This window comes from Manacus candei, unplaced genomic scaffold, assembly GCF_025592945.1.
Source record: "Manacus candei isolate 608988 ecotype Guabito, Panama unplaced genomic scaffold, ASM2559294v1 h1tg000018l, whole genome shotgun sequence".
Classification (NCBI taxonomy): Eukaryota; Metazoa; Chordata; class Aves; order Passeriformes; family Pipridae; genus Manacus; species Manacus candei.
The window spans coordinates 5,330,706-5,345,012 of NW_026138066.1; the positions used below are offsets into that span (position 1 = coordinate 5,330,706).

Sequence of the window (14,307 nt, forward strand, 5' to 3'; positions counted from 1 at the left end):
AGGGGTTGCTACATAGCAACTTTATGAATAAATTATAAAAGTTGCTTAAAAGTTATGTGTTAGGGTTTTTTTAGGTGGAGTTGTTTTTTTTGGGGGGTGTGTGTTTAACTGCTGTATAGTTCTGAGTATTTTTGGTACTGGCTAAATTTCTGCACTGAAAGTGGGAACTTGGGCAGATAGAACCTGGAAACCTGCTCACACTTTTCTGCTTTCCTCTTGCAAATAATAATTGACTTCTCCTTTTCACTGTCTTCAGTTTTGTAACTAAAAGGTGAAGGTTTAGTGAGAGTTGTGATGTCTTTGCTGAACCTCCAGTCTCGCATGTCTGAGGAGGTGAAGAGCAGATCAGAAGTTGTCCTTGAAGTGGTTGCTCAGATTTTGCTGTATTGCCAAAGCAGACATGATGTTTAGCTGTTTGGAGACATTGGAGGAATGGACACAGGTGAATTTCCAATAAGAGGCACATAATGAGTTGTGAAACTTTTCAGAGGACTAATGAAGTGGGTTAGGATGTGCAATCAGCTGATTTGCAGCTTGGAGAAAAAAAATGAGGAGCTGAAGTTTCAGTATTATTTCATTTTGATGTTGGGAAGGGTTGTTTGACTACTGTGTAAAGATGAAGAGCCTTTTAAATATGAACTTCTGATTTCAAGTGCCCTTCAGTAGCCATGCCACTTAAGCAGTTCCTGCTGTGTCCGTTTTGCTGGTACAGATGTTTGTGTAATGATACAGTGAATGGATCTGTCAGGTCAGAAGTGGCTGTTCTCCCTGGCAGAATTTTCTCGACCATATCAGTTCACTGATCTGACTTGGCAGCCTGAATGGCTGTGTTAACACCATAGAGAGGCTGGACCTCTTAAGCTGGACTATAGAGGACTCACTCTGTATGTGAAACCAGAACTGTTGTTTTAATCTTTGACATAAAATAGAATCTGACTGATTTGCATAAGTTCTTGGTAAAACAGCAGTGTCTGTTAAAAATGTAGATGGATAACTTTCAGCAAGTGGTTGTTGGAGTTTTGAAAGCTATTTAAGTGCATCTGTGCTGTTGATTGAGACTGAGAACCAATGGCATAATAATAAAATCAGATATATACAATTAGCCAAAATTCTGCTGAACTTTGTTCATTAGTTATATTTCTAGAAATACATGTTTTCATAGCACTAGAACTTTAATACTGGCTTACAACAGAAGTTTATCTTGTCAAACTTCTTTCTTCATGGTTAGGAATATGACTTTAACAGTACATGTCATTCAAAATGCAGAACTAAACTAGAGATGGTATTTTAGTTTTATTCACTTAGTGAGTAAGGGAGACTTGCAAATACAAAAAAATCTGATTGTGTATTTTTAATTTGGTGCTATCCAAGTGGTTTTTTAAAAATATTTTAGGGGTGGGGGAAGAAATCAGCAGCCAAGTAATAGCCACATGCAACATTTGATTATTTTTTGTTGTTGTTTGTTTATGTGATACCTTTTATTATAGCAGTTGAGTGCTCTGAATATGTCTGCTTACATCTCCCCTGTGAGATAGGAAGATGCACTGACTCAGGCTTACTAAAATTTTCTGTGGTCACCTAGGGAAATATATGAAAAAAAGAAGTGAATGTAGGATCTTATGTAGCACAGTAATCCCCAGAGCATTCCCCTCCCTCAACTGACAAAGCTCACTGTGCTCCTTCTGCCACGCTCATCTGTTCCTCACCCGTTCTGCGAGAACTTTAATTGTTCGGATTTAAGCTCATGCATACTGACTTTCTTAAAAGCTGTACAGATAGTTTGGTAAAGAAAGCACAGTGTCTCTGAGATGATGGAAACTAGTTACAATCCATTTGGCCAAGCTGTAACTCGTGTGAGGAATTCTTTGGTGAAGAGTTTCACTAGGAAGGACAAAATTAAGCTGTGGGTTTTTTTTTTTTTTGGTCAAGACCAGTATTAGCACTGATTTGGAAGACACATTGCTAATACATGTTGTTATTATTAGACACTTAAGCATGTGTAACAACTACATATGGGTGTTTTTGATGCATGCTGTGATTTTTTAGAATTATAAAATTCAGTCTCCAGTAACACAGCATTCTGGGTTTAATTTATTTTTTATATACTTTTCAAGATACTTTGTCTACTTCAGGTTAGCTATTTCAATAGGGTCTGGCACTCTCAGTGACAATTTGTTGCATACTGTTTCAACTTTGAGTGGTGTAGTAAGGTTTCTTTGATAGAATAAATCATAGTGGCTTGGTGAGAGGCAGATCTGACTGCAGTTTTCTCTGGAAGTGCAGTGGTGAATGAGACAATATCAGAAACACGACTTTTTGAAAGAGGTGAGCAGTGAGTGATACTGCTTGGACAAACTGGTGTCCTTTTGAAGTGCTTACTGTCTTAGTTTACTTCTATTTCACACCTAATGTTGAAAACCCGTTTTAAATAGTTTCCCTTTTAAAAAGGCATCAAATGTAGAAGAAATAAGTTACATCTCTTGCTTTGTTAAATGCAGTCATAGGTTTGATCCTTAAATTCATCTACTTATGCCATTTGTGGCTGATTTGCCTTCTCTTAAAGGCAGCAGACAGAGTAATGTTCCTCCAAAACTGAAACAAGGTCGGTCTATTCCAAGCCATTGCTCAGGTGTGGAAGTAATAACTGTGTATCTGCAGCAATGAGGGTTAGCAGCTTAGCCTTGACGATGGAAATGGTACTCAGTACATAGAAATCCTTTATTCCTGTATTTCTGGCTTAATTCAGAACGTGGGCATTGTTTACTCACAAAATACGCCCCTGAATTGTTCATATTCAGGTTCTGGCTTGGTGGGGGTTTTTTTGGTTATGTGCGTGTTTTCTGCTAGTTTAAGAAGATACAGTGGGGAAGGACAAAAATGGTAATTTTTGCATTTTGTGTGAGTTGTGACTAGAAACGGTTGCAGATTTATGTACATCTGTTATTTGCACAGGATTTAGCAAGTAAGTCTATTTTAATCAGAACCTTGGACACTCTATAACCTCCCAACTTGCTCATGTACATTTTTGACTATGGAAAATACTGTCTTACCGTTTGTCACCTGCCTGTAACTGCATTATCTTCCCCGATAGGCATGCGAGGAAGTGAGAGGCTTTTGACAGATCACTGGAGATATATTGCATTTGACTGCTGCCTGAGACTTCTCTGCACAGATGGATCGCAGTAGTCAACCCAAATCTAAAGAAAATTTAACGAAGCGGAAAGACCTCACTTATGTCCTAGAGAATGAGCTGGTGGTGGCTTCATTTGTTCCTTTGTAGACTTATTGTTAAGAATTAGGCATATCCCCACACTATTTTGGTTTTTAGCTCACTTCTTATGAGCTCTCTGTAGTGATGCATTACTATGTTAAATGAGAAGATGTGGGCAGCTGTCCTGTATTTGTCCAGTCTTTGATAATCAGGACTATGATTTATGTATCTTTAAAAAAAGTGTATCACAGTATATTGCAGAAAATCATTTCACGTAGTAATCTTGGAGTGGGAGTACTGATGAATTCTGTTAATCAGCAGTGGTTGGGGCATTCTGATATTCATGGAGGAACTATTGAAAGATGTTTACATACTGTTGACTAATATTTGGTAATCTTGCTCACAGAGGGGTCACAATGCAGTAGCTCCATATTTTGAGGAACTCCTATGTTAAGAAAGTACTGTAAGGCTTTTTCAAATGATTAAGAAACAAAATCTGCATTGTAGATGTGCTTAAAATTAGGTTAACGTGGAGACGGTGAGTTGAAAGACTACCTGAAATAACTTCAGAAGTTTCACAAATAAATCTGAGATATGGATAAGAGGACCTATTGCTTTTCTCTATTTGAGACTTATGTGCAGTGATTCTGTAAGTGAGGCTATTTCTTTATCAGCCACACAAGCTTGTAATATGCTTCCTTTGTTCCTGCCAAGTTGAAGGCAAATTTTGATTACTGGACTATTGGGGAAGAAACAAATGTGTTGGAGCAGAGTGAAACTGCTTAGCCTCGTGAATGTAGTCTGTAATCTCTAGATGGATATGCTTAGATGACTCTACAGCTACAGGCTATAAATACTTCAGAATCATGCAGCTTTACTGAGAGAGCTGGATGCATGTGTAGAGAGAGTGTAGGTGTGATACTGGAGTAGTGAAAGCTGTGCCAGAATCTTACCTTCCCTTTGAATAAATGAGGAAGGCTTTGGATGTTGTGTGTGTGTTGGAAAGTACTGTGAAAGTGTGTAATTTGTGGCTGTTAATAGGGTGCTTTTTTGGAGGTAGGACTTTGTCCTTTCTGTTGGGGTTGGGATTATAGATGTGTACCACCATTATGGGGTTTTTATATGATTGTGTTGCAGTCTCTAGTCAGCAGCTGATGTATCGTTCCTGCGTATGGAGCAGTATGTACCAGCTGAAAATATTTTCTTTAAAGGCTTCCAGTAAAAAGTCAATAAAATAAGTTTGTTTTTTTTTTCCTGTGCATCTGGGTAGATTTGGAAGGCCTCATCTGTCTGAATGTATTTTATTAACAAGGCTTGCCCGTGAGATTACCTTCATGGTTTTGCTGCGAACGTAGCACTTAGGTCTAAGCACTTTACAGGGCTGTTACTGTTAAGAAAGATTATTGCAATAATAATTGTAATAGTCCTGTATTTATAGTACCTTAATGACAGGAAATGTGCTATATGCCTTAAGTTATCGATGATGTCATGGATTGACGCATCTCCTATCTTTTTTTACTCCTGTTATTAATGAAATGTGTTTTCTCTTTTCTTTTTGGCAGCAACTGTGCTGATTATGTTACTCAAGTTAAGCTCCTTGTGAGATGTTCCAAACAAGCGTTGTCCTGATGAAAACTTTGTATTTGTTTGTCAGGGTAAATTCCAGGATCGGAAAAAAAAAATAAAATTGAAGGAGAAAAATATATTCTCTCTGTTTTGAGTTAGCCTATATAACTTCTGGACTAAATAAATGTTACATGACTCATGAGATACTGGAGGATAAGAATTTGTGCCTTAGGTTGACCTTTACCGTGTCCTTGTTCCTGAAGGTATTTTACAGCATCTTGTGCTGTTTCTGTTTATTATATAATTAAAATTATCCTTTTTTAGTAGTGAGGAAGTCTTAAGAATGTTTTCTAGCATCATTAGCTGCTACATTTCCAAACTAACATGTTTTCAAACCTTTTAGTAGTGTTATAGAAGAATGAATATCATCAGTGATTAAAATTTTTGTATGATGTAATGCAAAAGAGGGTTCGTGAGATCTTGTTCAGACTATGCAAAGTAAGCTTTATTAAAGTCATATTTAAAATTGAGTCTTAGATTATGTGGGAGACTGAGCCTGTGAGAGGATGGCAATGTTGCTTTCATGAAAAGAGGATGCAAAGCACATGATAGCCAGGGCGTGCACGCAGCCTCCGCAGCACGTGAATGTTGCTGATTGCAGAGCTCCAAACTGTTTATCTGGAGAAGCTGCTTTCTAACATCTGCCAGTTACAGTAGATGTTCTTTTACCTTTAGCTTGATAACTTTCTTCTATTTCTGTGTAAGCGTTCTTTTCTGCCTTTTCTTCTCCCCTCATTTCTCACCTTAACAGCAAGTCATACAAAAAGGAAGAAAGAAGCTTGCATTAGGTATCTTAGGTATCCCAATTTTAGTCCTATCCCAATAGGCTGGAGCTTCAAACTGATGAAACATCAAAAGGAGTGATTCAGAAAAAGGAGGGGTTTATCCATAATAAGCCCAAACTGGACAGATTGGCACAGTGTGGCATAGAACACTTCATAGAAGTGTTATTCATGTGATGTATATAGTCTTTAAAATGCTAAAAAAGTGGAAGTTCAGCAGAACAGCAGATCTGTCTCTCTTACAATATGACACTTAAAATACAAGATTAAAACAGCAGTAAAGTTGACTTCCTAGAAGGGGAGAGACAGAATTTGAAGTATTAACAATTTGACAGTTCCCTTTTGGTTCTCATAATATTATTGTGTACATCAAGCTGCATGAACTGAGGCTGCAACACAAAGATGCCTTTGAGTTAGAACAGGGGGGCTGCGGAGACATGCAGTGTAGTGGTGTAGTTTTGTGCCTGTGTGTTCTGTAGCCTGCATGCACAGATAGTAGAAACCCAGATGAAAGATCCTAGTGGTAGAGTTAGAGCCTTCTATAGATAACATATATGTGAAGAAAAAAAAATAAGCTTGAGAGGCATATGGGAGTAGAGCATGATGCCAGACATTGCCTGCACCTCATTTGTATGCCTGTATTCTTGTGACTCTGGTGATCTACTTGAAGAAAGCTTAAGTGCAAAGCTAGGCTTTAATTCTCAGTGGGTTCAGTTGACTGTGGCAAGCACAAAACATGGCTAAATGAGAAAATATAATGCAGGCAAGTCTTCAGGAAGTGTCCAATCTGAGGAGTCAGGGTTCTGTTTCCTGAAGAAGTGTGAGCATTGTCTTAAGATTAATTTAAAGGAAGAAGTCTCTCCAGGTGGCTTTATCCGTTTTGTTTTCAGGAAGAGAAAACCACAAGGTGTCTGAGAAATGAAATGCTTTTGTAAAATGCTAATTCATTTTATTTGTTTTTTTGTTTGCTTATTTATTAATGGCAGTGTACATGTATATTCTTGTTCATTACCATACTTTTCTTAATGCATCTAGTGATGTGTCGGGCTTTTATAGAGGGACTAGCCAGAGTCCCCAAAGAATTTTGCAGCTGTGGTCTGGTCCTTGAGGGTGAGTCATGATTCCACACACTGCATAATAGATTGAAATACATAGGAGAGCCTTCCTGGAGTGCGTTTACTTACGAGTTGATAATGTAAATGTAGATGATCATACGTGATATTCCAAAATATATATTCTGACTGACAAATGTTTTCAGTAAAGTTTCATTCAAGGTAATGTAAAATCCTAAGGGATGAAGTTGTAGACTATTTTACTCTAACAGAGTGGACTTGTTCCAACTTTCTATCTTTTAAAGCAAAGAAGATGGGGTGGGAAATGCAGTATGTTCTCTTGCTGTGTTGGTTTTCACCTAAGATTGTCACTGGAGTACTCGGGAACTGAGCACTGAGTATGCTGGTGCCAGTTCTTTCACAGGTTCCCATAGCTCCTTTCATCGGGATGTCTTAGTTTGAGCTTGGGTGTATCTTGAGTGTTTGCTAATAGAGATCTTTCCCAGCATGAAACATGGGCCTTGGATATCATTCCTGTGGTAAATCCAAGTGTTGTTTGAGAGTGTTGCAGGGTTCTCGTTGCATCTTTAAACATGGTGGCAAAGCACTTGATTACTTCCAGTATTAGCCATAGTGAATAGCCGGAGGGTAAGGATTGCTCTCCTTTGCTTTGCAAATTTGTCAGAAGTTTCTCTCTTCAGGGGCACATAAACACACTCAGTTAGTAAATGACTTTAGGGAAATATTAATTAATGCTGAAAATGCACTCCAACTGGTAATAGGCTACTGGCCTGTATTTTTTTGAAAATTAGTGATTCCTCTTACTTGCACTACCTAGAATGTTGGCAGATTGCAAGAAGAGGGGTTGAACATTGATGTACCAGAAAGTAGGAGACAAATACTAAATTTTAATTACTGTTAAACAGTGAAATTGAGCAGAGACACTGGTGTGACTGGGAAATGTAGATCTTATACCTTTTTTTTCCCCTCTCTTTTTCTCCCCATTTAGGAGGGCTTTTGAGCTGCTGCTCTGCTGCTGAACAGCATGCAGTCCTTTCGGGAGCAAAGTAGTTATCACGGAAACCAGCAGAGCTACCCGCAGGAAGTGCACGGTTCATCCCGACTGGAAGAGTTCAGCCCTCGCCAGCAGGCCCAGATGTTCCAGAGCTTTGGAGGAGGTGCTGGTAGTGGACGTCGTGGAGCAACAGGAGCCTCTACAGCGATGCCTGGTGAGAGCTCTGGCCATCAGAGCTACCAAGGTTTCAGAAAAGAAGCAGGAGAGTTTTACTATATGGCTGCCAACAAAGATCCAGTGGTGTCAGGAGGGCAGCAGCCACCTCAGCGCAGGCCTTCTGGACCAGTACAGAGCTATGGGCCCCCTCAAGGGAGTAGCTTTGGGAGTCAGTATGGGAATGAGGGACACGTGGGCCAGTTTCAAACACAGCATTCAACCCTTGGGGGTGTATCCCACTACCAACAAGATTATACTGGTCCTTTTTCTCCGGGGAGTGCCCAGTATCAGCAGCAGGCTTCTAGCCAGCAGCAGCAGGTGCAGCAGCTGAGACAGCAGATCTATCAGTCTCATCAGCCTTTGCCCCAGGCTTCCAGCCAGTCTGCTTCTAGCACCTCACACTTGCAGCCAATGCAGCGTCCATCCACCTTGCCTTCCTCTGCTTCTGGCTACCAGTTACGAGTGGGTCAGTTCAGCCAACACTATCAACCACCTTCGTCATCCTCCTCCTCCTCTTTCCCCTCCCCACAGCGTTTTGGCCAGTCAGGACAGAATTACGACGGAAGCTACAACGTGAATTCTGGGTCGCAGTATGAAGGCCATGCTGTGGGTTCCAATGCACAGGCCTATGGGACCCAGTCAAACTACAGCTTTCAGACTCAACCGATGAAAAGCTTTGAGCAGTCTAAGCTGCCCCAAAGTGGGCAGCAGGGGCAGCAGCAACAGCACCCACCTCAGCACGTAATGCAGTATTCAAACGCTGCCACCAAGCTCTCTCTTCAAAGCCAAGTAGGACAGTACAGCCAGACTGAAGTTCCTGTAAGGTCACCGATGCAGTTCCACCAAAACTTCAGTCCAATCTCTAATCCATCTCCTGCTGCATCTGTGGTTCAGTCTCCAAGCTGCAGCTCTACCCCTTCTCCACTCATGCCAGGTGGAGAAAATCTCCAGTGTGGGCAAGGCAACATGTCCATGGGTTCTAGAAACCGAATCCTGCAGATGATGCCTCAGCTTAGTCCTACACCATCTATGATGCCAAGCCCCAATGCTCATGCAGGTGGATTCAAGGGGTTTGGGCTGGAAGGACTGCAGGAAAAAAGGCTTACAGATCCAGGGCTGAGCAGCCTGAGTGCTCTGAGTTCTCAAGTGGCCAATCTGCCCAACACAGTCCAGCACATGTTGCTCTCAGATGCCTTGGCACCTCAGAAAAAAAGTTCCAAAAGATCATCCTCTTCAAAGAAGGCCGACAGCTGCACCAACTCAGAAGGCTCCTCCCAGGCAGAGGAGCAACTCAAGTCTCCCATGGCAGAGTCCCTTGACGGTGGCTGTTCTAGTAGTTCAGAGGATCACGGGGAAAGGGTGAGACAGCTGAGTGGCCAGAGCACCAGCTCAGACACCACTTACAAAGGGGGTAATTTAGAGAGACCCAACTCCTCACCAGCACAAGGCTCTCAGAATGAGCCATCAAAACTCAGCAGCAGCCCTGCAGCTAGGGAAGATGTGGCCTCCCCTGATGGGAAGGAAGCTGTGGTGGCTGTGGAAAATGCCCCAAAAGTGAATGAAAAGGCAGTTGGGGTGATTGTCTCCCGGGAAGCCATGACAGGAAGAGTAGAAAAGTCAAGTGGACAAGATAAACCTCCACAAGATGATACTTCCACAGCCACTCAGGCACCAGCTAGTGCTAGTGGAACAAAGGAAGCCGGGCATGCAGGGACACAGCCAGAAACTCAAGTAGGAAGTAAAGGGAGCAAAAGTGGAGATAACACTAACCATAATGGGGAGGGGAACAGCCAGCCTGGTCATGCAGTTGTTGGGCCAAATTTTCCTGCAAGAACAGAATCTTCCAAGTCTCCTGGCAGTTTAAGATACAGCTACAAGGATAATATAGCAGCTGGTATACAGAGAAATATTGGTGGCTTTCCACAGTATCCTTCTGGTCAGGAAAAGGGGGATTTTCCAGGGCACAGTGAGCGCAAAGGCCGGAATGAGAAGTTTCCTAGCCTCCTACAGGAGGTTTTACAGGGGTACCACCATCATCCAGACAGAAGGTATTCTAGGAACACACAGGAGCATTCTGGGATGGCTGGGAGTTTGGAGGGAGCCATGAGGCCCAATGTTTTAATTAGTCAAACCAATGAATTGACCAATAGAGGCCTCTTAAACAAAAGCATGGGGTCTCTCCTGGAGGGCCCTCACTGGGGTCCCTGGGACAGGAAGTCTGGCAGTGCAGCTCCAGACATGAAGCAGATAAATTTAGCTGATTACCCTATTGCTAGAAAGTTCGATGTGGAGTCTCAGTCTTCTGCCCATGAAGGGGGGGCACTCTCAGAGAGGAGATCAGTGATCTGTGACATATCTCCATTAAGGCAACTTGTAAGAGATCCTGGCCCTCACCCCATGGGGCACATGGGTCCTGAGGCCAGGAGCGGAAGGAGCGAACGTCTTGCCCCTGGCTTGAGCCAGTCAGTAATACTCCCTGGTGGTTTAGTATCCATGGAAACAAAGATGAAAGCTCACAGTGGGCAAATAAAGGAAGAAGATTTTGAACAGTCAAAGAGCTCTGCTAGTCTCAATAATAAAAAAACAGGAGACCACTGTCATCCTGCTGGCATCAAGCATGAATCTTTCCGAGGCAATGCCAGCCCTGGAGCTGCAGTCTCCGATGCTGCTCCAGATTACATTCCCCAGCAGGACAGCAGATCGACACACATGAGACGAGCACCTGGCAGAACTGGAAGGGGTAAATCACCCTCTCAATATCAGGATCTTGCTGATAAGCTGAAAATGTCACCAGGCAGAAGCAGAGGCCCAGGGACAGATCTGCATCACATGAACCCACACATGACACTGTCTGAAAGAGTTAGCAGGGGTTCCTTACATTCTGTTTACCCTCAGAATTCAGAAGGCCCTTCTCTGGCTTCAGCATATCATGCAAATGCTAGGCCTCATGCTTTTGGTGACCCCAACCAGAGTTTGAATTCCCAATATCATTACAAGAGACAGATATACCAGCAACAGCAAGAAGAATACAAAGATTGGGCAAGCAGCACTGCTCAGGGTGTGATTGCTGCAGCTCAGCACAGGCAGGAAGGGGCAAGGAAGAGCCCAAGACAACAGCAGTTTCTGGAAAGAGTAAGGAGTCCTTTAAAAAATGACAAGGATGGAATGATGTACCTTCAAGGTAGCTCCTACCACGACACGGGAAGCCAGGAACCTGGGCGCTGTGTTATGGGGAGTGATGGTACTCAGAGCAAATGCACCGAACTGAAACACGGCAACCAGAAGTTGCAGCATCACGAATCTGGTTGGGACCTCTCTCGGCAAACTTCTCCTGCCAAAAGCAGCGGCCCTCTTGGAGCAGCCAACCAAAAAAGATTTTGCCCTCAAGAAAGCGATGGGCATCGACGAGACGAATCTGCAGATTTGCCCAAGCCTAGCAATGCTATGCTCAGGCTCCCTGGCCAGGAAGACCAGTCTCCTCAAAATCCATTAATTATGAGGAGGAGAGTCCGTTCTTTCATCTCACCTATCCCTACCAAAAGACAGCCACATGATATGAAGAACAGTGGCAGTGAAGATAAAGGGCGACTGATGCCTTCAGCAAAAGAAGGAGCTGATAAAACATACAACTCCTATGCCCATTCATCTCAAAGCCAAGATACTGGCAAGTCAGTTGCAAAGGGAGATTCCTTCAAGGACCTGCCAAGTCCTGATAATAGGAATTGTCCTGCTGTTTCCCTCACAAGTCCAGCTAAGACCAAAATACTGCCCCCAAGAAAGGGGCGAGGATTAAAACTGGAAGCTATTGTTCAAAAAATTACATCTCCCAATATTAGGAGAAGTGTTTCTACCAACAGTGCTGAAACTGGTCCAGATACTGTCACTCTTGATGACATCCTGTCCCTTAAGAGTGGACCTGAAGGAGGAAATGCGGCTGGACATGGACCAGAGGCTGAGAAGAGAAAAGGAGAGATGTCAGATCAAGTGGGGCCTGCAAGCCAGGATACAGCTGGTGAAAAAACTCTTCCAAGATCTTCAGAAGAGTGGCAAAGCAGTGAGGATGATAAAAACAAAAAAGAGGTCCCTGAAGCTGCGAGTGTTGGTAAAGAAGGAGCGGGATCCAGTGCAGCACCACCACCTTCTCAGAAGTCAGGTGGTCAAGGAAGGTCTGATGGATCTGTAAGTGGAGCTGGAACTCTGACCTTTTCTGACCCAAAAGCAATTTCCCCTTCCAGTGTGTTTATTTCTGAACCAAATCCAAAGTCTGAGGAAAAAGACGGAGATGTGACAAACATTTCACCCAAGCCAGATGGTTTCCCTCCAAAGGGATATTTCCCCTCTGGAAAGAAAAAGGGGAGGCCAATTGGGAGCGTGAACAAGCAGAAGAAGCAGCAACAGCAGCAGCAGCAGCTGCCCCCACCCCCCCCACCCCCACCAGTACCGGCACAGTCTGCAGAGGGGGGGAGTGCTGGTGAGCCAAAGCCCAAGAGGCAAAGGAGGGAGAGGCGAAAACCTGCAGCACAGCCACGGAAGCGGAAGCCCAGACGAGCTGCTCCCATTGTGGAGCCTCAAGAACCAGAGATCAAGCTTAAATACGCTACCCAGTCTGTAGATAAAACTGACTCCAAGAATAAGTCCTTTTTCCCTTATATTCATGTGGTAAACAAGTGTGAATTAGGCGCTGTGTGCACAATCATAAATGCGGAGGAAGAGGAGCAGAACAAATTGGTGAGGGGTCGGAAAGGACAGAGGTCTTCAACACCCCCTCCTAGCAATGCGGAGAGCAAAGTGCTGCCCACCTCAACTTTCATGCTGCAAGGCCCTGTAGTAACAGAGTCTTCTGTCTTAGGGCATCTGGTTTGCTGCCTGTGTGGCAAATGGGCCAGCTATCGTAACATGGGTGACCTCTTTGGTCCTTTCTACCCCCAGGATTACGCAGCTACCTTGCCCAAGAACCCGCCTCCAAAGAGGGCCACAGAAATGCAGAGCAAGGTCAAGGTACGGCACAAAAGTGCTTCTAATGGTTCCAAGACAGATACGGAAGAGGAGGAGGAACAGCAACAACAGAAGGAACAAAGAAGCCTCGCTGCTCATCCCCGCTTTAAGAGGCGGCACCGCTCTGAGGACTGTAGCGGAGCCTCTCGGTCACTTTCAAGGGGAGCTTCTTGTAAAAAAGCAACCACTGACGGTGGCAGTGGCGGTGAAAAGACTCCTTTGGACTCAAAACCCTCTATGCCCACTTCAGAAGGTGGCACTGAGCTGGAGTTACAAATTCCTGAACTACCTCTTGACAGCAATGAATTTTGGGTCCACGAGGGTTGTATTCTCTGGGCCAATGGGATCTACCTGGTCTGTGGCAGGCTCTATGGGCTGCAGGAAGCTGTGGAGATTGCAAGAGAGATGGTGAGTACCTGACCTTGCTATACAAAATTATTTTCTTTCATTTGCAATGTATATACACCATTTGGAATACCATTTTTCCTTGCTCTTCTCTCATGTCCGAAACAATCATTTTTTTTATCCTAAATAAATCTCTAGTGATGTCCTTTTGATGGCTTCCTTTAGATCTCTGGCACACCTCATCAGACAGATTTTTTTGGACATCAGAAAGCTGGATACTCATTACCTAGTGAGAGTTCTGCATGTCCAAAGGCTTTTTCGTGGCTACAGTGATCTTTTTTCCACTCCTTATTCTATCCTGGTAGATATTTAATATTCTCTAGGGCTCTTCTTGGAGTTGTACACTGAAAGGACAAGTGGCAGCAGAAACAAATTGCAGCAAAGAAAATTCCAGTTCAGTTAGGCAAAAAGTTTCAGTGGTCAGACGTTGGTTTGAGGGAGGAGAAATGACAGAAAAGATGTGGAATTTCCTGGTTTTGGAGATGCACAGATTTGACTAGGCAAGGCCCTAAGCAACACTTTACATCTGAAGTTGGATCTAGCTTCAAAGTTGGCTCTGCTTTCAGCAGGGGTCCCTTCCAATGTCAGTTACTCTGCACCTGTAATACATATTACACAACTGCAGGAGAATTTACAGCCCTTACAAAGTAAGGTGAAATGTGGGTGGGATGAATTCAGTATCGATTATATCATGAACGATGCCGATAACTGACCAGAGTGAGTATACAGTGAGTAAGAAGATGTAGGTAAAATTTAAGCAGGCACAAAGAAAGAACTTTGTTCACAACCACCTAGTTGTGGATGGAGCCACTCACTGTTCTCGATTTCCTGAGGCAGAAGCTGATGCTTTAAAACCACAGTTGGGTGGCTTGCGTTGCCATCATCAGTATCCTTCATCCTTTTATTTATGGTTATCTTTTCCGTATTGTGCTCTGTCCTGGGTCAGACCATGGAAGAGACGGGGGACTACTTTTTCCTGTGGCCTTGAGATTCTTCCTTTTCTGA

At 43.3% G+C, this 14,307-nt stretch overlaps 1 protein-coding gene across 9 annotated transcripts in view; it reads left to right on the forward strand.

The window, feature by feature from the left end:
- Nucleotides 1-14,307, forward strand: part of TCF20 (transcription factor 20) — a 130,597-nt gene that overhangs the window by 75,957 nt on the left and 40,333 nt on the right. For 8 of the 9 annotated variants that reach the window (XR_007904020.1, XM_051784117.1, XM_051784124.1 and 5 more), the window contains one exon: nucleotides 7,681-13,305. Coding sequence is in view for 8 of the 9 variants with exons in the window: in XM_051784117.1 (XP_051640077.1) it covers nucleotides 7,717-13,305 (5,589 nt within the window). In the remaining variant the exon portion in view is untranslated. The remainder of the gene's footprint in view (nucleotides 1-7,680; nucleotides 13,306-14,307) is intronic. The other variant, XM_051784123.1, reaches the window with a different exon arrangement.